General features: G+C 35.1%; 1 protein-coding gene across 5 annotated transcripts in view; it reads left to right on the top strand.

The window, feature by feature from the left end:
• CEP290 (centrosomal protein 290) overlaps positions 1-25,689 on the top strand; it is an 89,023-nt gene that overhangs the window by 28,603 nt on the left and 34,731 nt on the right. For all 5 annotated transcript variants that reach the window (XM_061125460.1, XM_061125452.1, XM_061125469.1 and 2 more), the window contains exons 20-33: positions 46-210; positions 809-958; positions 2,573-2,688; positions 3,886-3,988; positions 4,077-4,307; positions 8,351-8,524; positions 10,789-10,900; positions 17,093-17,298; positions 18,218-18,369; positions 20,140-20,251; positions 20,874-21,329; positions 22,082-22,246; positions 23,226-23,333; positions 24,042-24,176. In XM_061125460.1, coding sequence (XP_060981443.1) covers positions 46-210; positions 809-958; positions 2,573-2,688; positions 3,886-3,988; positions 4,077-4,307; positions 8,351-8,524; positions 10,789-10,900; positions 17,093-17,298; positions 18,218-18,369; positions 20,140-20,251; positions 20,874-21,329; positions 22,082-22,246; positions 23,226-23,333; positions 24,042-24,176 — 2,385 coding nt within the window. The remainder of the gene's footprint in view (positions 1-45; positions 211-808; positions 959-2,572; positions 2,689-3,885; positions 3,989-4,076; positions 4,308-8,350; positions 8,525-10,788; positions 10,901-17,092; positions 17,299-18,217; positions 18,370-20,139; positions 20,252-20,873; positions 21,330-22,081; positions 22,247-23,225; positions 23,334-24,041; positions 24,177-25,689) is intronic.

Below are 25,689 nucleotides of genomic sequence, written 5' to 3'. Positions count from 1 at the left end.
TTTTAATGTTTTTCTTTACATTTCAATATAATTTAAATATATTAGGCTATAGAATCAAAGAATGCAGAAGGAATATTTGATGCCAATCTGCATTTAAAAGCCCAAGTTGATCAACTTACTGGAAGGAATGAAGAATTAAGACAGGAGCTCAGAGAATCTCGGAAAGAGGCTATAAATTATTCTCAGCAGTTGACAAAAGCACATTTAAAGGTGAGAATTTTTTTAAATAAAAGAAAATGCTAAGCTTATGAATAAAGGTTTAATGTGAAACTTTTTTTTAAATGACTATTTTATGAGAAAATGCCCCTTGAATTAATTCTTTCTATATTAGAAAAGCTTCTGTTTGGATTTTTAAAATAAAATTAGTGGAAAAATGAGTACCTTATAATGTAAAAATGTTTGTATGTTAGTTGCTCAGTCATGTCTGACTCTTTGTGATCTCATGGACTATAGCCTGCCAGGCTCCTCTGTCCATGGGATTTTCCAGGCAAGAATACTGGAATAGGTTTCCATTTCCTTCTCCAGAGGATCTTCCCTGACCCAGCGGTCGAACCCCGGTCTCCAGCATTGCAGGCAGATTCTTTACCGTTTGAACCACTAGGAAAATATAAAAGGATACAAAGATTTTAAATGTATTCTTAGGCATCTCTAAGCAGAAATTACATTATAATTTAATTAGTACCTGGCAGAGCATTCATATATCTACTTGTTAAAGTTACTCTTTAGGAAATGTAAGTTACTGCTTTTTAATTTGTCTTTCTTTTTGTATAAGAGATGAGATTCTCATTTCTGAACTGTTTGTTTCCAGATAGATCATCTTGAAAAAGAAACCAGTCTTTTACGACAAACAGAAGGATCAAATGTTGTGTTTAAAGGAATAGACTTACCTGTTGGGATAGCACCATCTAGTGCCAATATTATTAATTCTCAGAATGAATATTTAATACATATCTTACAGGTACTGAAAACTTTATATGTGAATAACATAATAACAATTTAATCATCAGCTGTTTCTTTGAGTTCTTAGACTTTTAACAGTGAGATGTATTTTTACTGGATTTTGATGTTAGATGGAATGTTATGAATAAAAGCAGTTTATTCTGTTCATCTGAATGAAAAGCATGTGTGCCATGCATATGAAATATATGATTGACAGATAGAATAACATGCAGCTACTATAAGATAGTAATGTATAAGTAAGGTGAGCTCTTCTATCTATTACTGGTTGGAAAAGCAATTCAGATGAATAAAGTCTGACACAGTCTTTTGTGTAATGATTAGAATTGTTCCTTTTTTGTGTGTTGACTACAAGAAAAACTTTTAAGAAAAGCTGTCTTAAAATTATCTTTTATTTCTTTCTTCCCTTTGCCCTGTAAGATGTTAGTTAATCCATTAGCAAATCAGAGAGGATACTGCTTGCTCTGTATTTGTTTGTCAGCTTTGCTGTCTCTGTTTTGGTCGTTATGAATGGCCTAATGAGATTTGCTTTTCATTTTTTCATTTGAAGTCTGAATAGCCATAAAATCACCTACTTTGCAAATATAATTACAAAAATGTGTTCAGAATCAATGAAAATAAGTTTTTGGTTATAAGCACTGCTGTTTCCCTTTCCTAAGTAATCCACTTGTGAATATACTTGAGTTATGCTTATCAAATGCTTGTATTTGTAAATTACATCACTTAATCTTTGAGTATTAGAATTGAACTGTTTATTAGATCATTACTTTATAATTCATGTTGTATCATTATTCTTAAATTTCTGATTTTAACACTCTTCCTGAATTTATTCTTCTTTGCTTCAGGAACACTGTCAATAGTAGTGACAGTATAACCTTGTCATGTTACTTGTGATGATTCATTATTTTTTCATCTTTGTGTAAAAACACACACACACCCAAAACACATCGAAAGCATTGTGATAGATTAGCAAACACCAGTTAAAAATCTGCCACTGTTCAAAGTGGAAAAACAATACTTGAACTCCCAATCATAAGGCAGCGCAGAGTGCTGGAAGTAGCAAGGTCTTTGGAGTCAGCCAGACCTGACTGCAAGTGTTAGATCTGCAAATATGTAAGGCACCTGGCACCAAGCTTGGCATACATCTCAGAAAATGGTTACCAAGCCGAGTACTAATGAGTTTTTTAATGTTAAATAAGTTACTTGATATTTCTGAGTCTCAAGTTTCTTCATCTTCAAAATTAAATAATTGGAGAGGACAATTTGAGTGGAGGGATGGATGCATATGTTCACTAAAGGGTATGTGGGGCTGAGTGGCTAGAGGCAAGTTTGTAACCACTGTATCTGATCACTTGTATGGTTCCTGTAACTATTATAAATATATGATGAAAATAATCTTATCTGTTTCATAGCACTTCTCTTTTACACATATTATCTCATCCCATATGCCATAAGATGTTCAAAATAATCATAGAAATGATCTGGGCTCCTTATGGATTTGTTGTCTGTTATCTCATATATTTTTCTATAATCTTGTCATAATATGAATTTATAGTTTCATATTTAAAATATATCCTGATGCTTTTTTCATTCTCATTTCTAAACCAATTTTTAGGAACTAGAATATAAAGAAAATAAGTTAAAGAATTTAGAAGATTCTCTTGAAGACTATAACAGAAAATTTGCAGTAATTCGTCATCAACAAAGCTTATTATATAAAGAATACCTAAGGTATAGGTGTTAGCAAAACTTTATAAATATAAATGTAGCATATTCTTATTAAAGTTAAGTAACAAAAAATATTTAGATATTTTCTTCTCTTTTTTCTTCCTGCTCTTCACCTCTGCTTTGTGTTTTAGTTCCTTGTCCATAAAATTCTGTGATAGTAATACTTTTCCATAGTTACTATTAACGTAATGACTTAATTATGTAAAATAATTAATTATGTGAAAATGCCCAGATCTGAGTGTTTTGTGAATATCATGGCACATATGAACAGTTTGTGTCAGCAGCTAGTAGTTCTTTTTCATCACCATCATCATTATTCATGTGTTTTCATAGAGAACTAGCCTGTTCTTATCTCTGCCATCTCATCTGTACTAATGGACTAGTATCTTTAGAAATAATTAGAATATCTGATCAAAGATGGTTTAAACACTAAGAGTGATTATGATTTAATCCAACAGGAAAGCCAAAGCTAAGTATAGGGTAGGTCATGTTTGGGAATCTTCTAGTGTATGTCAAATTAGGAGGTAGGAGTTCAAGGAAGATGGAACCATGTCCATTGAAGAAGAGGGGTGTTTTCTTTTCACATAATTCTTTGTTTTTATTTATAAAATTTTTTCTAGAGGCCTCCAGCAGACTTAGATCTCATTAGCCAGAATAGTAAATGAGCTCTCCAATTCATATGTCCAGGTTTGAACCATTCAGTGCTGACACCATAAGTGGTTTATGCCAACCATTTTGGAGGTCTGGGTAGGCAACAATATATTATACACCTTCTTTAAGTCTAATGATTTATTACTTTGTATGGATTCTAAGTATCTCACGATTATTTAACACTCAAATTTAAGAATAGGGTCAGAATACCGAGACTTGATTTCCAGAGTAAGTTTGGAATATTGATTATTTTCTTAATTATCGTCTGTTTTTAATAAAATATTTACAAGATCCATTATCATTATATTGTAATAGTTGTAGAGTAGTAATTTGTAGTTTAAATAATTTGATAAAATAATTTCTTTACCTTCAATTTATTAAATAATATTAACTTCCAGGATTAACCCTTTCAAATGGCATTTTAACTTATGTTACCATATGTTGATTAGTTATAATTTCTCTTGTTTTATGGTAACTAAATTTCCATTATCTAAAGTTATCTCTTCCTATAGATTTACTGTATTGCTTTTTTTAAAAATTCTTTTTAAGTGAAAAGGAGAACTGGAAAACAGAATCTGAAACAATGAAAGAGGAAAAAAAAAGACTTGAGGATCAAATCCAACAAGATGCTATAAAAGTAAAAGAATATAATGTAAGTAAACACTTTTAAAATCAATATGCAATATTATTCAAACTAAGATAGCTAGATTAACAAGTAATATAAATGTGACTTTGTGCAGAATTTGCTCAGTGCTCTTCAGATGGATTCAGATGAAATGAAAAAAACACTTGCAGAAAATAGTAGAAAGATCACAGTCTTACAGGTGAATGAAAAGTCACTCATCCGGCAATATACTACTTTGGTAGAAATGGAGAGACAGCTTAGAAAAGAAAATGGGAAACAGAAGAATGAATTGATGTCAATGGAGGCTGAAGTTGGTGAAAAAATTGGACGTTTGCAACGTTTTAAGGTATGTCTGATTTTTCTCAACTCTGAAAATTTTCAGATGAGATGGATAGTATGGTGACTAACTATCATCTGGATTAATAGTAAACAGTTATTACCATTTGACCATAATTGCTCCATTTGCTTTTTGTAAGAGTATTTTAATTGCAGACATTTCTCCCCTTAGGATTTTAGTATGCATCTCTAAAAAGAAGTCTTCTTCTGTTTACATAACCACAGTAACTTTATCATACTTAACAAAATTGGCAACAATACTTTGTATATTGTTGAATGTCCAGACCACATTCACATTTCCTTAGTTGTCCCTGGATCCAGTCAAGGACTCTGCATTGTCCTTGGATGTTTCATATCCTAAATCTTTTTAATATAGAATCTCTCCCTTTTCCTTTTCCCCTCTCTGAAAAATATTGAATGTTTAATTATATTCTGTCATAATTTTATTTGTTCCTCTAACCATTATATTTACTAAAAGTTAACTTTGAAGCTGTGGTTATATTCAAGGAAACATTTTGGCAAGAAGACTTTGTACTTTATAAATAATACTTTATATTGTATCATTCAAGAGATGGAATGTCTGGTAGTCCCATGTTTCATGATAACTGTGTTAAGGGGGAGACAGCCATATATCTCTATTTTTAAGTGATTTAGTTAGTTAACTCTTTGGTAATGTTTTGATACCATGCAAATAACCAGTTCTTTATCAGTTCTCTAATGGTTTTAACATTCACTGGTAATTGTTGTTGCCTGACCCAATTATTTCATCAAGAGTTGCAAAAATCATCATTTTTCTAGTTTATTGTGTACATTTCATTTATTAGGCGGAGAAGGCAATGGCAGCCCACTCCAGTACTCTTGCCTGGAGAATCCCATGGACGGAGGAGCCTGGTAGGCTGCAGTCCATGGGGTCGCTAAGAGTCGGGCATGACTGAATGACTTCACTTTCACTTTTCACTTCCATGCATTGGAGAAGGAAATGGCAACCCACTCCAGTATTCTTGCCTGGAGAATCCCAGGGACAGAGGAGCCTAGTGGGCTGCCGTCTATGGGGTCGCACAGAGTCGCACACAACTGAAGTGACTTAGCAGCAGCAGCAGCAGCATTTATTAGCAGACATTCTTTTATAAAATAAATAGCTTTTCCTCATAAGCCAAAGCTCTTTAGTTATCTTGAAATATGGTTCCTACTGTCAGTTTAAAGTTTCTTTATAGTTCTTGCCGTCTTTATAATATCTCTAACTAAGGATGTATCATCAAAATAACATATTCTATAGTGATGTGAAGTAATTCTTCTTTGTGTGGTTATGATATACATTTGCTGTGGTTAGGCTCATTTATTTTACATTTGTTTTCAATTTCAGGGATAACTTTTTAAAAATTAAATTTGAATACGTAAAGCATTTACACAAAAGATGTCATCAGAGAAATCTTACTTCAGTCCTTGTACCTTTTGCTTCATCATATTCCACCCATTCGCCTCTTTGTTGTTGTTGTTTCGTTGCTAAGTCATCTCCAACTCTTTTGTGACCCCATGGACTGTAGCCTGCCAGGCTCCTCTGAAATCTTGAGTGGGATTTCCCAGGCAAGAATACTGGAATAAGTTGCCATTTTCTACTCTGGGGGATCTTCCCAACCCAAGGATTGAACCTGCGTTTCCTGCATTGACAGGTGGGTTCTTTACTACTGAGTCACCTGGGAAGCCCTTCACCCCCATTTAGGTAACTGAAAATCCTTCTGTTTTCTTTTGCAAGTGTTAGCAAAGACACAAAAAGTTGCATGTCATATGTATTCTTCTACATCTTGCTTTACATCTGATCTTATAGCTTATTTAAGTATGCATATATTCCTTTGACATGTCTGAATTTATATAGGAGCATGTAAATCTTCCCTGGTGACTCGGTGGTAAAGAATCTGCCTGCAGTGCAAGAAACATAGGTCCAATCCCTGGGTCAGGAAGAGTCCCTGGAGAAAGAAATGACATCCCACCCCAGTGTTCCTATGGGAGATCTCATGGACAGAGGAGCCTGGTGGGCTCCAATTCATGGAGTAGCAAAAGACTTGGACATGACTTAGTCAGTAAATGACAACAACAATGCAAACCAAAGAATTCAAAGAAAAATTAAAATGTTACTTGAGTTCCTTGCCATTTCCTTTTAAATGTAATAATGAGTGAAATTGTCATGCTAAAAAACCTATCTACAATATGAAATGTTCTTATTTTTGTGTTATATTTTGTAGAATGTTTTTCTTGGGAGTATTACAAATATGGTTAGTATTTGAGATAGAAGGAAGAAAGAACTGGAGTTTTCTTCCTCTTCAGCCTGAATTTTTGTTTGTTTTTGCAACACTTTGAAAGCTAAAAAGAAAAGGGAGAGGGTTTTTATTTTTATTTTTTTTCATTTATTTATATTATTTGGAGGCCAATTACTTTACAATATTGTAGTGGTTTTTGCCATACAGTGACATGAATCAGCCATGGATTTACATGTGTTCCCATCCTGAACCCCCCTCCCACCTCCTCCCCATCCCATCCCTCTGGGTCATCCCAGTGCACCAGCCCTGAGCACTCGTCTCATGCATCAAACCCGGACTGGCGATCTATTTCACAATTGATAATATACATGTTTCGATGCTATTCTCTCAGATCATCCCCCCTCGCCTTCTCCCACAGAGTCCAAAAGTCTGTTCTGTACATCTGTTTTTTAAAGATGGGAAACATGATCTCCCTCACCCCACAGCAAAAGTGAAACAGAATCCCAAGGGTAAGGTAGAATAGGGGATACTTATTTATATAGGGAAGTTTTCAAGATGAGATCTGAAGTACTATTACAAATATTTTCCCCTCATTATTCTACTTCAGAATGAATTATAACCATAAATCATTCTTTGTTTTTTTTTTACTTTTCTTTTTTTCTTTTTGGCTCTGCCACTTGACTTGCAGGCTTTTAGTTCCCCGACCAGGGATTGAACCCTGGCCCCCACAGTGAAAGTGCTAAGCCCTAACACTGGACCATCGGGGAACTCATAAATTCTTTATCCTCCTCATGTCATAAATTTGGTTTTCTGTTCAGACATTTCTTTTTGGTGTTAATACGATGTCTTTAAGTAATGACTTTTATAGTTCTGTAGTTAAAGAGTTGAAGATGAACCAAGTAATTTAGACTTTGATATTATTTATCATAGATAGCTATGATTCAAAGAAGTTTTTTCTCCCTGAATAATCTTTTTCTGTGAACAAAAGGTTTTCTTTAATTTTATAGCAAGTTTTTTTAATTATAAATAATCAAAAGTAGGGGCTTCCCTGGTAGCTCAGTGGTAAAGAATCTGCCTGACAGTGCAGGAGACATGGTTTCGATCCCTGGTCTGGGGAGATCCGGCATATTGTGGAGCAGTTGAGCCTGTGTGCCGCGGCTGTTGAGCCTGTGACCTGGAGCCGGGGAACCACGACTACTGAAGCCCGCACGTCTTGGCGCCCGCGCTCTGCAGCAAGAGAAGCTGCCCACAGTGAGAAGCACCACACAGTGAGGAGCTCCACAACTAGAGAGTAGCGCCTGCTTGGCACAGCCAGAGAAGAGCCCTGTGCAGCAGCAAAGACCCGGCACAGCCAAAAAAATAAAAACAAAAACAGCAGAAATAGCTAAACTGTGCATGTTACCTGCAGGGATGCACATTTTGCCTTTCAGTTTTCAAAAGACAAATTTTTAAAAATCTTATAACATTTTAAAAAGCCACCCAAAGATATATTCTAAATGATATGCTTTCTTGCTGCTGTATATACACTTTTCTCAAATTAACTGAATTTCATTTAACTATGACAGGAGTTATAAAAGAATTCATTTTATTTATGTTAAGATTTTCAATGTCCAAATATCATTTCTTATATGAAAGCAATTAATAATTATTGCAATATGTTTTCATACAGGGTACATCTAATTTTTTTTAATGATTCTGAAATCTGTTTTGCTTTCAGCTGTATTATCTCAAAAGTGGCTAGTGCTTTACCAGAAAAAAGAATACAACACTTCAATTCAGTGTATCTTTATTTACGTAGGAAATGGCCGTTTTCAAGATTGCAGCACTACAAAAAGTTGTAGATAATAGTGTCTCTCTGTCGGAACTAGAACTGGCCAATAGACAATACAATGAACTAACTGCTAAGTACAGAGATATCTTGCAAAAAGATAATATGCTTGTTCAAAGAACAAATAACTTGGAACACCTAGAGGTAAGTTGATGTGATCCGTAAACCTTGTGATATTAGCCTTTTTGTGTGTGTGTGTGGGGGGGGGTGATATCTGTAGGTACAGAATAATTTCTGGACAGCTTCTTCCAGGTCAACTTCCTTAGCCCATTTGCATAATTTAGCTGAATCAGACCTCTTAAGCCAAGCACTTAAAAAAGAAAAAAGAACGTGAAACATATAGGATAATGTAATCAAAAGAGAAAGCATTATTAAGCATCCGCCACTTTCTCTTACCCTGATCTTGGATTCCCTCATGGCCCATAGTTTTTGGGAATGGATGTAGCAGAGAGTAGATGAGACATAAGTCGCTGTTTCTGGACCATGGGTGACCTCTGCAAATCCGAAGCCTTTCTTAATACCCAGAGAGAGGAGTGGCATGGAGGGTCTTGGTTTAATTCAAGGAGTCTATGAAAGAACCCTGGTGGCTCAGATAGTAAAGAATCTGCCGGCATTGCAAAAGTTCTGGGTTTGATCCCTGAGTGGAGAAGATCTCCTAGAGAAGGGAATGGCTACCCACTCCCAGGATTCTTGGAGAATTCCATGGATAGAGGAGCCTGGTGGGCTACAGTCCATGGGGTCTCATAGAGTTGGACAGGACTGAGCGACTGACACTTTCACTTTCATGAATAGGACCCAAGACCCTTTATAATTCTCTTCTAGCCGCTTGATCTTCACACGTTTTACATTAAACTCCTGTTTTTGTTTCTCTTCATCAAAAATAAGAAATTATGTCTTTTGGTTCATTTTCTTTTATGATACTCTCATTGAAGTAGAATGAGATCTAAATCTTTTGGTTGGAAAGTTCTCACTTGCTTAGGGGGACGTGTTCAAGAAAATATTCTGAATAGCTTTCAGTGGCTCCTACACAATTACCTGTTTTTGTTGTTCAGTCGTGTCCAACTCTTTGCAACCCCATGGACTGCAGTATGTCAGGCTTCCCTGTATCACAAATTCACGGAGCTTACTCAAACTCATGTCCATCGAGTTGGTGATGCCATCCAACCATCTCATCCTCTGTCATCCCCTTCTCCTCCTGCCTCAATCTTTCCCAGCATCAAGGTCTTTTCCAATGAGTCAGTTATTCGCATCAGGTGGCCAAAGTATTAGAGTTTCAGCTTCAGCATCAGTCCTTCCAATGAATATTCAGGACTGATTTCCTTTAGGATGGACTGGTTGGATCTCCTTGCAGTCCAAGGGGCTCTCAAGAGTCTTCTCCAGCACCACAGTTCAAAAGCATCAATTCTTCAGCACTCAGCTTTCTTTATAATCCAACTCTCACATCCATACATGACTACTGGAAAAACCAAGGCTTTGACTAGACAGACTTTTGTTGGCAAAGTAATGCCTCTGCTTTTTAATGTGCTGTCTAGGTTGTCGTAACTTTTCTTCCAAGGAGCAAGCGTCTTTTAATTTCATGACTGCAGTCACCATCTGCAGTGATTTTGGAGCCCCCAAAAATAAAGTCTCACAGTTTCCACTTCTTACCCATCTATTTGCCATGAAGTGATGGGGCCGGATGCCATGATCTTAGTTTTCTGAATGTTGAGTTTTAAGCCAACTTTTTCACTCTCCTCTTTCACTTGCATCAAGAGGCTCTTTAGTTCTTCTTTGCTTTCTGCCATGAGTGTGCTGTCATCTCTGTTTCTGAGGTTATTGATATTTCTCCTGGCAATCTTGATTCCAGCTTACGCTTCATCCAGTCCAGCATTTCTCATGATGTATTTGCATATAAGTTAAATAAGCAGGGTGACAATATACAGCCTTGACATACTCCTTTCCCTATTTGGAACCAGTCCATTGTTCCGTGTCCATACCCTCATTTCAATGTTACATCCTACTTGCTGCCACCAGAATGGTCATTCTAAACAGGAATCTGACGATGCCCTTCCCTTCCTTAAGGGAAGGTTGTGAAACTGTTGAGTATCCCTGTTGGCCAAAAGTGAACATGGCATAAGCTACTACTCAGAAGGTTAGGATATACAAGATATACAAGTATACAATTTTATATACTGGATATACAAGATTTTGATGATTATTTTAAAATAATATTTTGTATGTGTGTTTATACAACATATATACATGTGTATGTCTATATTTGTGTTACATCTAGGGAAACTTCTACTTTTGTTAAAAAAAATAGATGGTGAGCGTTAGGAGATTATTATGTAAAGTTATGACAGTGTCACTTCTGTGGTATTAGTCTGAATTACAGGGTACTTTCTCAGTGATGTTGCTGTTTTATTTAGTGTGAAAATGTATCCCTAAAAGAGCAAATGGAGTCTATCAGCAAAGAACTGGAGATTACCAAAGAAAAGCTTCACACCATTGAACAAGCCTGGGAACAAGAAACTAAATTAGGTAAGCATTATGACTCTGATAATATGAAATAGTTAAGATCTAATAGTGAATATTTTTTTTCATTTAAAGTTCTCTTTCTATACCAGATAGATAAATAGAAAGTTGTTTGATAAAAAATGAACTCTCTGCCTCACTGTGTAATTTAACAGGCAGTTGATGGATACTATGTTGTACTAATCTCTACCCAGATTTGGTTTTTAGTTATTAAATTGGGTTTGTTTCTAATGAAATCATATGTGCTAAAATTTATGAGTTAGCATTAGGTATATTGAACTGTTTAAGAATTAATGCAGATGATAATTTTGAAATATCTGTATTTTAATGACAGTATAATGATCTCTTTCACTCTGTGTAAAGTTATATTAGCAATATATCTTTTGATATTTTTAAATTAAAAGATGACCTTGAACATATTGCTCATAGTTCCACTAATATATCATTTTTGTATTACCTTATACATGTTTATATATTTTATATACTTAAAATTATAATAAACATTGTATGCTATATTTAGTAGATACAAAATATTTTTTATTCATCATTCTTATATTCATGCCATAAATTCCTGTGTTTGAGGGATTAAATCACCAGCTTTTCTAAGTTTGCTACTGCTTATTTATTGCTGCAGTCAACATTTTCATGTGTATCTAACAGAGATATTATTGTTTCAAAGGGTATTAAATTCTGTGTGGCTTGCTAAGATTTTCCTTATTAGTTTTTCAAATGGTTTTCCTAGTTCATAAGATTTAAGTTATTTTATCTTACTAGCATTATGCTTTATACTTTACAAATAAATTTGCTGCTTTGGGTAAGGTGTTTCTTTTAATTTGTTTGTTTTCTATATCTTGGAGCTCTAATATTTTTCAAGGTTTTTGTTACTGTTAAATTGTTAACTGACACATAGTTTAGAGAGAGGCTTGATTTGGGAAGTCTAAAATAAACTACTTTTAGAAATGTGATTTTTAATTCATTAAGAGATTAAAAGTGATTTGACTTTCATGTAACCCTTAAATGAAAGAAGATGCCATTTTAAATAAGATAGAGAAAAGAATATTATATACAGTTTCAGTAAGCTTTTTGTTCATCCTACCCTATGTCTCTTTAATAAGTGCTTAATTCCTTGTAGAAATTCCTTAATTTCAAATACTTTTATCTCACTGATACATGGATTTATATCACTGAAGTTTTAAAAGCTTTTATTTCCTGTTGCCCTTCCTTATCTCTTTGTTTATAAGTGTCACTTTATTAGCTTTTTTTCCTGCAGGAATTGATTGGTGTTGGCTGTTACTCTCCCCCAGTTCAGTTCAGTTCAGTTCAGTCGCTCAGTCGTGTCCAACTCTTTGCGACCCCATGAATCGTAGCATGCCAGGCTTCCCTGTGCATCGCCAACTCCCGGAGTTGACTCAAACTCATGCCCATCTAGTCGGTGATGCCATCCAGCCATCTCATCCTCTGTCGTCCCTTCCTCCTGCCCCCAATCCCTCCCAGCATCAGGGTCTTTTCCAATGAGTCAGCTCTTCACATCAGGTGGCCAAAGTACTGCAGTTTCAGCTTCAGCATCAGTCTTTCCAATGAACACCCAGGACAGATCTCCTTTAGGATGGACCGGTTGGATCTCCTTGCAGTCCAAGGGACTCTCAAGAGTCTTCTCCAACACCACAGTTCAAAAGCATCAATTCTTCAGCACTCAGCTTTCTTTATAGTCCAACTCTCACATCCATACATGACCACTGGAAAAACCGTAGCCTTGACTAGATGGACCTTCGTTGGCAAAGTAATGTCTCTGCTTTTTAATATGCTGTCTAGGTTGGTCATAATTTTTCTTCCAAGGAGTAAGCGTCTTTTAATTTCATGGCTGCAGTCACCATCTGCAGTGATTTTGGAGCCCCCAAAAATAAAGTCTGACACGGTTTCCACTGTCTCCCCATCTATTTCCCATGAGGTGATGGGACCAGATGCCATGATCTTAGTTTTCTGAATGTTGAGCTTTAAGCCAACTTTTTCACTCTCCTCTTTCACTTTCATCAAGAGGCTTTTTAGTTCCTCTTCACTCTCTGCCATAAGGGTGGTGTTGTCTGCATATCTGAGGTTATTGATATTTCTCCCAGCAGTCTTGACTCCAGCTTGTGCTTCTTCCAGCCCAGCGTTTCTCATGATGTACTCTGCATAGAAGTTACGTAAGCAGGGTGACAATACACAGCCTTGACGGACTCTTTTTCCTATTTGAAACCAGTCTGTTGTTGTTCCATGTCCAGTTCTAACTGTTGCTTCCTGACCTGCATACAGGTTTCTCAAGAGGAGGGCAGGTGGTCTGGTATTCCCATCTCTTTCAGAATTTTCCGCAGTTTATTGTGATGCACACAGTCGAAGGCTTTGGCGTAGTCAATAAAGCAGAAATAGATGTTCTTCTGGAACTCTCTTTCTTTTTCAATGATCCAGCGGATATTGGCAGTTTGATCTCTGGTTCCTCTGCCTTTTCTAAAACCAGCGTAAACATCTGGAAGTTCTTGGTTCACGTATTGCTGAAGCCTGGCTTGGAGACTTTTGAGCATTACTTTACTAGCGTGAGAGATGAGTGCAATTGTGCGGTAGTTTGAGCATTCTTTGGGATTGCCTTTCTTAGGGATTAGAAGGAAAACTGACCTTTTCCAGTCCTGTGGCCACTGCTGAGTTCTCCAAATTTGCTAGCATATTGAGTGCAGCATTTTCACAGCATCATCTTTCAGGTTTGAAATAGCTCAACTGGAATTCCATCACATCCACAAGCTTTGTTCGTAGTGATGCTTTCTAAGGCCCACTTGACTTCACATTCCAGGATGTTTGGCTCTAGGTGAGTGATCACACCATTGTGATTATCTGGGTTGAGAAGATCTTTTTTGTACAGTTCTTCTGTGTATTCTTGCCACCTCTTCTTAATATCTTCTGCTTCTGTTAGGTCCATACCATTTCTGTCCTTTATCGAACCCATCTTTGCCTGAAATGTTCCCTTGATATCTCTAATTTTCTTAAAGAGATCTCTAGTCTTTCCCATTCTGTTGTTTTCCTCTATTTCTTTGCATTGATCACTGAGGAAGGCTTTCTTATCTCTCCTGGCTATTCTTTGGAACTCTGCATTCAAATAGGAATATCTTTCCTTTCCTCCTTTGCTTTTCGCTTCTCTTCTTCTCACAGCTATTTGTAAGGCCTCCTCAGACAACCATTTTGCCTTTTTGCATTTTTTTTCCATGGGGATGGTCTTGATCCCTGTCTCCTGTACAATGTCATGAACCTCCGTCCATAGTTCATCAGGCTCTCTGTCTATCAGATCTAGTCCCTTAAATCTATTTTTCACTTCTACTGTATAGTCATAAGGGATTTGATTTAGGTCATACCTGAATGGTCTAGTGGTTTTCCCTACTTTCTTCAGTTTAAGTCTGAATTTGGCAATAAGGAGTTCATGATCTGAGCCACAGTCAGCTCCTGGTCTTGTTTTTACTGACTGTATAGAGCTTCTCCATGTTTGGCTGAAAAGAATACAATCAGTCTGATTTCGGTGTTGACCATCTGGTGATGTCCATGTGCAGAGCCTTTTCTTGTGTTGTTGGAAGAGGGTGTTTTCTATGACCAGTGCGTTCTCTTGGCAAAACTCTATTAGCCTTTGCCATACTTCATTCCGTACTTCAAGGCCAAACTTACCTGTTACTCCAGGTGTTTCTTGACTTCCTACTTTTGCATTCCAGTCCCCTATAATGAAAAGGACATCTTTTTTGGGTGTTAGTTCTAAAAGGTCTTGTTGGTCTTCATAGAACCGTTCATCTTCAGCTTCTTCAGCATTACTGGTTGGGGCATAGTCTTGTATTACCATGATATTGAATGGTTTGCCTTGGAAACGAACAGAGATCATTCTGTTGTTTTTGAGATTGCATCCAAGTACTGCAAATCGGACTCTTTTGTTGACCATGATGGCTACTCCATTTCTTCTAAGGGATTCCTGCCCACAGTAGTAGATATAATGGTCATCTGAGTTATATTCACCCATTCCAGTCCATTTTATTTCGCTGATTCCTAGAATGTCAACATTCACTCTTGCCATCTCCTGTTTGACCACTTCCTCTCCCTAGGACACTCCAAATACAGAAGTGTCTCTTTTCACTATCAGAGTTTAGCACAAAAGAGAATGGAAAGGGCTTTTATGTTCTTTGTATGTTTATATTTACTGCAACTTTTTTTCTGTCCTTCATGGTGCTTACTTGCCTAAATGGTTCCATAATGTTTTCCTAACACATTTAACTTTTCAGTAGTGTTATTACTAGTTATTTGATCACTGCCTGCAGCAACTATTCTAAAATCATATACTATTTTAAAGATACATACGGGACAAAATGAAGTACTTCTTAAAACTGATGTAGACACCAAAACAATTTTCCTGGTTTCAAAAAATTCTGTGTACTTCTGAGCAAACTCAGTTATAGAACGCAAGCTTGTGAAGCTGGAAAGATAGGAGAAGTGCATTTTTGTAAAGACAAAATGAATCACTGCTCAGTTCCTTAAAATAATTGACTTCCCTGAACATAATGATTAATTGATACTCTAAAAAATAAAACTCTCTACCAAATATTGTCTTTTTCCTGGAGCACGTCTGTTATGCATAACAGAAATATTCATTTTCTCTTCTTAAAAAATGACTAAAGACATTCCTACATGATACCTTTCCATTGTAAATTGGGGTAGTTTTTTTGTTTTGTTTTCATTTAAGCACAAACTTTTGTGTCCAAAGATAAGCTATACAACTGCATATATGAGATGAGGGCATAATAACTAATAAAATTAACTAAAATAAATTATTTGAGGGTGGTCTAGTGACCAAGATTCTGCACTGCTACATCAGGGGGTCCGGGTTCGATCCCTGGTCAGGGAACTAGATCCCATATGCTACAACTAGGAGTTCTCATGCCGCAACTAAAAGACCACGCATTCTGCAACAAAGATTGAAGACCTGTGTGTGGCAACTGAGACCTGCTACAGTCGAACAAATAAATAAATATTTAAAGATAATAATAAAATAATGGGATTCTCCAGGCAAGAATACTTGAGTGGGTTGTCATTTCCTCCATCAGGGGATCTTCCCAACCCAGGGATCAAACCTGCATCTCTTTGATCTTCTGCATTGGCAGACAGTGTCTTTGCCACTAGCGCCACCTGGGAAGCCCATTAGATATATACAAAAGCCAAATAATATTCAGGGTTAAAGAAGATATTTGGTGAAATCCATAAATCACATGGCTTCAGGTTTTACTTTTTTACTCTTTAAGACTTTAAAAGTAAAGTCATTAAACTTGCATTCACAGAGTAGTGTTACTTCACTGTATTTCTTCTGATAGTGTGTTTCTCAGTTAACAAAATGTATTTATTTGCCCTTTTTTGACTTCCTATTTGTGACACCTCCTGAACTACATCTTTTACATTGTTACTTCTGTACAGGCATATGTTGGATATACTACAAGTTCAGGTCTAGACCAGCACAACAAAACAAATAGTGCAATAAATGAGTCACAGAAATTTTTTGGTTTCCAGTGCCTATAAAAATTATGTTTACACTATACTATAGTCTATTAGGTGTGCAATCGTATTATATATAAACAAATAATGGGCATACCTTAATCCTAAAATACTTTAGTGCTAAAAAATGCTAGCCATCATCTGAACCTCCAGTTTGTCATAGTAGTAGCATCAAAGATCATTCATCATGGATCACATAACAAATATACTAGTCATGGAAAAGGGTGAAATATTGTGAGAATTCCCATTGTGACTCAAAAGCACAAAGTGTGCAAACGGTATTGGAAAAATGGCACCAGTGGACTCCCTCAGCTCAGGCCTGTTGCCACATACCTTCAATTTAAAAACAAAAAGAAAAAAATGCAGTTATCTGCAAAGCTCAATAAAGTAAAGCACAATACGCCTTTCCCCTATGAAGAATAATTTTTATGATCATTTGATTGATGAAACATGGAAGTTCCAGAGAGATTAAATGGGGTAGGCAGCATACAGACAAGATGTAACAGCTACGACTAGTGTCCAGGTCTCTCGTAATTCAAAAGGCTCACGTGTTTTCCACAGAACCATACTACCTCCTTATATGATGTCTAAAATATTGGGGATAACATTTTGATAAGAAGAGCATGAGATTTACCAACATATCGTTGCATACAGGAAATGAATCTAACATGGATAAGGCAAAGAAATCTGTAACCAACAGTGAGATTGTTTCTATTTCAAAAAAAATCACTATGCTGGAGATGAAGGAATTAAATGAAAGGCAGCGGGCTGAACATTCTCAAAAAATGTACGAACATGTGAAGACTTCACTACAGCAAATGGAAGAACGCAATTTTGAATTGGAAACCAAATTTGCTGAGGTTTGATATTATAATTTTTATCATACAGTTAGAGAGTAAAGAATTATTCATGGTAGCCATTGTATTATTTGAAGAAGTTTGTTTGTAACTCTGAAGCAGCATATTAATATGGTGCTTGTGTTTCATGTAATGGATAAATAATGTAGTTTTATATCTGAAATGTTTAAAAAGAAACCATGTGTTCCTGTGATTGAGTTCTTATTTCTTACCAGCATTACAAAATTTAGATTTAATGTGCGAAACGATGTTATTTGCTTAATAATGGAATTTCCTTCCATTGTCATCCATTCATTTAGCAGTTATTATTTATGAGTGCCTATAACATTCCAGATGCTGTGTGGGTGCTGGAGTTATAGCAGAAAATAAGAAAGACAGTTATCTCTCCTCTCAGGGACTTCATTCTAATAGAAAGTTTTAGACTTTTTTGATATGGTCAAAATTATTAAATTGTCTGGCAATAATATAGTTTGCAAATATTCAACAATTTACAATGAAGCAGCACTCTTCCTTGAAAATTAGTAAATTTCTCTGGTCATTCCTGTTATTTTGTTTGTTTTAACTGAGTCATTAAGTAATATATTAAAATTTTACTAATATTAACTAGATTTATTTATAGATGATATAATTGAAGTAAAATATAACAAGCATTTAAAGTAAATTAAGAGTATCATAGATTCATATCTTATTAGATTATGAGTTGACCAATATAAATGACTTGGTGGGTTGACATATAACTAGAGTTTTCCTAATTTGTTCCTGGCTTTTTCTCTCCTTATTATCTTCAATCTGTTCTTAATACTTGACACCCAAATTAGTATCTGGACTAAAATAAAGAAGACTGTAGGATGCTTAAAGGTATATTAAAAGGAAAACTTCACCAAAAACTAGTATTTCTGAACATCTTTTGTTATTTTCCCAGCTTACCAGGATCAATTTGGAGGCACAGAAAGTGGAACAGATGTTAAGAGATGAATTAGCTGATAGTGTGAGTAAGACAGTAAGTGATGCTGACAGGCAACACATTCTAGAATTAGAGAAGAGTGAAATGGAACTAAAGGTTGAAGTATCAAAGTAAGTGCATGTGCAAGTTTTAGTCATTTGATTAGCTGTGTCCATGTTAGTCTTTTGGTTAGCTGTATCCACTGTACTTTGTGTTTATGAAACCTCGTTGCAGTGGTAAAGGGCAATATCCTTAGTGGCAGTTAATGCGGTTTCTTTTTGTAAGAACTCTGTTAAGTAATGTTAACAAGGTTGATATTTAACTGGCATACATAGTAATGTTGGAGAGGAAATAACTTCTCAAGATTTACATTTATCAGAGTCCAGTATTATAGAAAACACAGAACTTGGCATCAGGACCCTATGAGATGTATTTTTTTTTTTTTCACATACTAGTATCTTTTTGGAAGGAAGGGTTGTGGCATTTATTTAAACTTACTAAGAGAGTAATAGTATATCTACTTACAATAGGGTTGCTGTAAAAATACAAAGAACAATTCAGATTTGATTCAGTTTGCACATCTTGGGTATCTACTGTGTACTGTATGTTGGCTCATTCGTTGTCGTGTCTGACTCTTTGTGACCCCATGAGCTGTAGCCCACCAGGCTCCTCTGTCCATGGAATTCTCCCCTCAAGAATACCGAGTGGGTTGCCATTTCCTTCTCTAGGGAATCTTCCCAACCCAGGGCTCTAACCTGCATCGCCTACACTGGCAGGTGGATGAGCACCTGGGAAGCTACCCACTATGCGCTGTGCTTTGTATTAAATGTATATTGAATCATCCTAATCCACTTAATTATCCAGATGACATTTGTTGTTTTCATTTTACATAAAGAAACAGTTTATTCTCTTAGAATTCAAAATATATGTAGGAGGAAGTACTATACACCAGTAGTGCTGGTATTCATTTGTTTGTAATCGTGTGTTAACCGCTTTAGAGTGGTATGAGGATCCGAGTTGATTCCTCAATCTCAAATAATTAGTAAAAAGAGTTATGACTTATCCATAAAGTTATAGCCACTGTTTTAGAACCTTGTTTTGGTAATATCACTCATTTTCAGCCCTTTCACTATGAAGGACTCCTTTATTCTTCTTACGTCATGGACCTCACCTTTTTTAGTAAACTAAGTTATAATTAATCATTTTGTTGTATTTTAATTGATTAAGACTTATATAACTGGCAGTGAGAGTTTCTAATCAATATGAGGAAACCAAACTTATCAGTTACACTGAACTAAAATTTCTCCAGTCCAAAGTAAAATGCATTTTACTTTACCTATTTAATCTTATCACAGTAGTCATATAGGACATTTAATAATTATCATTAAGCTCCCCTCCTTTTTTGGTAATTGGAATAAATGTATAATCTTTTTCACATTTCTGCTAACTTATAAATTAAAGTCAATCAAAGCATTCATTAATTGACCTTGAAATTTTAAATTTCTGTAACCTTAACTGTATAATTTGTCAAGTAAGCCTACCTAATACCTTATTCCAGCTATACCAAACCATGGTAACAACTGTCTCATGAAAAAAATTGTGAGAGGAGTTTGTTGGTCATTTATGTTTGGAAAATGTAAATGTACAGATTGAGATCCTTTTTTACTTTAGAACTTCTCAGAGCATTTGATGTGATACTGTGTATATGAATTTTCAAGGGAGAGGAATGTTGGGAATGCAGAGGTTAAAACTTGTTAACCTCTCATGGAATTATGTTTCATGAAATACTTCAGGAAACTTTACTATTTCATAAAAAGAAGAGATGCTGCCGGCTAACAGCTTTTCTACAAGGGTCTAGAGTATATACCTAATCATATCTGAAGTATCTTATTACTTCCTAGACTAAAAGAGATTTCTGATATTGCCAAAAGGCAAGTTGAAATTTTGAATGCACAACAACAGTCCAGGGAGAAGGAAGTAGAGTCCATCAGAACACAGCTGTTAGACTATCAGGTATGTGCAGTATTAACTCTTCGACACAGAGTCTTTTCTTTTCCAAAATTTACATTAGATATTGGATCATTTTGTATTTTTAATCAGGATATATCAAATCGAGGCTCCTGTTTTCTTTAATTGTAACTTGATTAGAAAAACTTTAATTTGAAATGCCATTGATAACACAGAAAAGCGTTTAAATGCTTACAGATCCATTGTGCCAACTACTGATCACAGTTCAGACAATGGGGAGAAATATCTTTCATAACAGTATTGTTTCTTGTATCTATGTATAGTTTTTCACATATTCTAACATTATAGTTTTTTTAGGATTAAAAAAATTGCCCGTTGTCTACATTAGTATTATTATCAGTATTGTTATTTACATATGGAAGTATAAAAAAAGCTTTGTAATATTCCAACTGGTATGTAGTTAGGCGCCAGATTTAGATTTTAAATAAGTTGCATTCTAGTTCTTTTTCTTCTTCAGTCTTTTGCAATTTTTGTTAAAGCAAGGTTAGATTTTTGTCGGATCTCATGTAGCATATTGTTTTCAATTAGTAAATTCTGATTTTTAAATCCATGGTAAGTTTTACTGGGAAAACTTGAAACTTACTGCAAATATTTATTTTTATATTAGGCACAGTCTGACGAAAAGGCGCTCATTGCCAAGCTGCACCAACATGTAGTCTCTCTCCAAGCTGGTGAGGCTGCTGCTCTCGGTAAGCTGGAGTCACTTACAGCTAAACTGCAGAAGGTGGAGGCCCAGAATTTGCGCTTAGAGCAGAAACTTGATGAAAAAGAACAAGCTCTCTTTTATGCCCGTTTGGAGGGGAGAAACAGAGCAAAACATCTGCGCCAAACAATTCAGTCTCTACGACGACAATTTAGTGGAGCTTTACCTTTGGCACAACAGGAAAAGTTCTCTAAAACAATGATTCAGTTACAAAATGACAAACTTAAGATAATGGAAGAAATGAAAAATTCTCAACAAGAGCATAGAAGTCTGAAGAACAAAACACTAGAGATGGAATTAAAGTTAAAGGGACTGGAAGATTTAATAAGCACTTTAAAGGATGCCAGGGGAGCCCAAAAGGTAAAACACTGATTTTAAGTTCAGTATTTTTGAAAGAGTTACGTAATAATTTTGAGTTAATATGTGCCTATGTGGAAAATGCTTAATATATGAGCAAAATTCCAGATATAATTTATTAATTTAGATTTTATTAGGAGTTTGGGCTATTAGAATATCTGTTTATAAATAAAATGTGATTCCTCTAAGCCATAGTTTCAGTAGAAATGCTTAGATTGTAATATCAAAGAATTTTAAACACTCTAGGGAAGTATATATTAATTAAATATTAATTGTAATTATTCTTAAACATTATAGTGATTAAACAAGTAGTTGGCCCATTTATTTTTTAATGTAATTTTGTTTTTACTCTTATTTGGAGGGAACTAATGAAAAATAATTATTTTGAAATTAAATTTTATTCTCTAGGCTAGAAACATTTGGGATTTTTGTTTATGAAAGTTAAACCAATGTTGCAATTACACACAAACACTAAGGACCCAACAAATACATGAAAGTAAATGAATAAATAAATGTGAATGTTAGTGATATCCATGTCAGCATCTTCTGAAAAATGTTTTATGTTAAGAGTCTACTTATTAAAAAAGTCTATAGAAATTCTAAATAAACTTTTCTTTTTGGCACCACCAAGGATAATTTTATATCTTATTTTAGAATGTCCATTAATTGGTATTAAAATCATTAAGATCAGTAGAGAAATACAGTATTTATTAACATAATATTAACATTTATATATGTAATTTATAAATATTTAGGTAATCAGTTGGCACACAAAAATAGAAGAACTCCGTCTTCAAGAGCTTAAACTCAATCGAGAATTAGTCAAGGATAAAGAAGAAATAAAATATTTGAATAATATAATTTCCGAATATGAGCATACAATCAGTAGTCTGGAGGAAGAAATTGTGCAGCAGAATAAGGTTTCATTTTATATTTATTTTGGTGTTTTGTTGCTAAGGTTTTTAATATAATGACATTGCATTGATGACTATGTTATTTTTGTAATCAAGTATAGCCTCTATTATTATTCTTATAAAATATCCTCTTTCTTATTTTTTAAGCTATACAAAAAATACATTATTCATTTATTTAGTTTCATTAGTAGTCTTAAAAGGAAGAATTCATAAACAAGTTTATTTGGTAAGTTAATTTTTATTTCACTGTTGGTTATTTGAATTCACCTTTACAAGTTTCTACTGGCAGTCACTGATGGAATAAGAGAAGGCAGCTTGGTATAGAATAAAACACCAAAGCTTTGGAGGCAGATGAAATTCACTAAGCAGATGCTGACTTGCCTTAGAAATTTTGTTGTTCCTTCTGCTTAAATTGTTCTTACCTAAGATACCAATATTATTTATGCTTTCACTGCCTTCTGATCTTACCTTTCATGTCTTACCTTCATCAATGAGGCCTTCACTAGTTACCCAACATACAACAGTAAATTTTATCATCAAGATTCCTTAAATAGGGATTACCTAGTTTCATTTTACTCCATAGCACTCATCGCCCTCTGACATATGACATACTTATTTGTTTACTATCTCCCCCTCAGTAGTATATAAATCCTGTGGTGAAGGGGACTTGGTTTTGTTTACTGCTGTGTTCTCATTGTCTCGAATAGTACTTGCCACATAGAATATGTCATTAAACATGTTTTGGATGAATGAATGGATGGGTACATGGATGGGTTGAAATCCTGACTCCACACCTGCCTGTCTTTGTGATCTTAGGCAAATTACTTAATCTCTGAATTTTCTTCCTTTTTCCTTAATATGAAAATAATAGCAGTGACCTCAAATGGTTATTGTGAGGATTAAAGGAGAAAAATGTATGTAAAAATTCTTCTAATAGGCCTGGTGAGTGTCTCTGTGTGTATATGACCCAACTATCTTTTTTTAGTTTCATGAAGAAAGACAAATGGCTTGGGATCAGAGAGAAGTTGAACTGGAACGTCAACTAGATGTTTTTGACCGTCAGCAAAATGAAATACTAAGTGAAGCACAAAAGGTATAAATGATTAATCCTGTTTGCTACTCTATAGCAGGACCTATAGTGTTAACCAATAGAAGTATTTTCTAAGGTTGGATGGAATTTTCTTTATTTTTTTTCTTTTTTTTTTTAATCGGAGGATAATTGCTTTACAGTGTTGCATTAGTTTCTGGTATACAATATTGTGAATCAGCTATATGTATACACATGTCCCGTCCCTCATAAGCCTCCCTCCCAGTTGCTGCATCCTGCCCTCTAGCTTGTCAGAGTACAGAGTTGAGCTCCCCATGTTATACACTGGTTTACCAGTATCTCTCTATTTTACATGTGGTAGTGTATATACCCTTTCAATTCGTCCCACCCTCTCCTTCCCCCACTGTGTCCACCGGTTCATTCTCTACATCTGTGTCTTTATTCCTGACCTGCAAATAGGTTCATCGGTACCATTTTTCTAGATTCCATGTATATGTGTTATAATACGATATTTGTTTTTCTCTTTTTGACTTACTTCACTCTGTATGACAGACATAGGGTCATCCACATCATTACAAATGACCCAGTTTTGTTCCTTTTTATGGCTGAGTTGGAATTTTAATTGATGATATCTTTTTATGTGTCAGCTATAAGTGGAGTTTAACCATGTCTTGTCATATAGTTGTAAAAATTGACATTGTTATTTCCAATGTTGCAACTGCTTTTTTAAAAAAAAATTCTATTTCTCAATAGTTTGAAGAGGCTACAGGATCAATGCCAGACCCTAGTTTGCCCATTCCGAATCAACTTGACATTGCTCTAAGAAAAATTAAGGAAAATATCAGAATAATCATAGAAACCCAAGCAACTTGCAGATCATTGGAAGAGGTAATTAGAAGAATTTGCATATTTTTTTGTTGTTCATTCGGCCAGTCTGACTCTTTGTGACCCCGTGGACTGTAGCATGCCAGGCTTCCTGGCCCCTCACCATCTCCTAGAGTTTGCTCAAGTTCATGTCCATTTCATTGGTGATGCCATCCAACCATCTCATCCTCTGTTGCCCTCTTCCTCTTACATTTTGATAAGTGTATTATTGGATATACTTCTGGAATTTTCTAAGTAACATTTTTAAATGAGGATGAAGCATAAAATGATGAATCTGTTGCTTATTCCACTCTCTACTTTTCTTTAGTCTTGTCTTTTGCCGATAAAGAACAGTAGATATGGCTAATTTGAAATCACTCTTCTTTTAGTCATTACTTGTCAGTTTTGGGCACACTCATCAGTTGCTAGCACAAAAGAACATTTGACTGCAGCTTTATGAGCAATGTGTTTCCTTATCCTCAATGATCAAGAATTGTTTTCATCTTTGTTTATTTTTATATTTTATTTTGAAGCGTATGTTCTAAACTCTGGATCAATTTTCAGTTCAGTTCCTCTTTGTGGATGGTTAAAAGGCTTGAAGGTAAACTAGAAATTGTTTCTTAGTTTAATCTAGGTCTTAAATTTGGTTAATAGATGGTCAGATCTCTCTTCTTTATTAAATTATACAGAAAATAGTATAAACTGAATATATTTAGATGTCAACTAAAATGAAAATCTTATTACTGTAAATACATTTAAAACAGTTGTTTAAATTGTGCATTTTTAAATAAACCAAAGAAACTTAAATTGTCTTCTATATTGTAAATTTCTCATTTATGTGAATTGCCACTGAGTTATTTGATTTTTGAGTATTTGCTTAATTCTGTTGAGAAATAAATACTATTTTCTGTTTTGTTTTGAGAAGCTGCACATTTTATAATGGAAATCCATTGACTCAGACACCAAAATTCCAACTTGTACTTTGTTGACTTCTATGGGTTACTCTTCTGGTGCTCTAATGAGTCAATGAATGAAAATAAATGATTTATTACATTTTCCTTATAGATCTATCACCACCACACATTCCTATTTCCAAAACTCTAAGATCTAAATAAAGTATTGTAACTAAATTTCATCTTCATCATAACAATGAAGTTGCTAACCTATATAATAATCTTATAAATAAAATAGGCATGTAGATAACAGCTGTCACATAGAAATGCAGTTTAACCTTATTAAGACTCTTGAGAATCCCTTGGACTGCAAGGAGATCCAACCAGTCCATCCTAAAGGATATCAGTCCTGAATGTTCATTGGAAGGACTGATGTTGAAGCTGAAACTCCAATACTTTGGCTACCTGATGTGAAGAGCAGACTCATTTGAAAAGACCATGATTCTGGGAAAGATTGAGGGCAGGAGGAGAAGGGGACGACAGAGGATGAGATGTTTGGATGGCATCACCGACTCGACTGACATGAGTTTGAGTAAACTCCGAGTGTTGGTGACGGACAGGGAGGCCTGGTGTGCTGCAGTCCA

The sequence above is a fragment of the Dama dama genome, chromosome 3 (genome assembly GCF_033118175.1).
Source record: "Dama dama isolate Ldn47 chromosome 3, ASM3311817v1, whole genome shotgun sequence".
Classification (NCBI taxonomy): domain Eukaryota; kingdom Metazoa; phylum Chordata; class Mammalia; order Artiodactyla; family Cervidae; genus Dama; species Dama dama.
The sequence above is the reverse complement of the archived record's forward strand: the minus strand, read 5'-3'. Positions and strand labels throughout refer to the sequence as shown.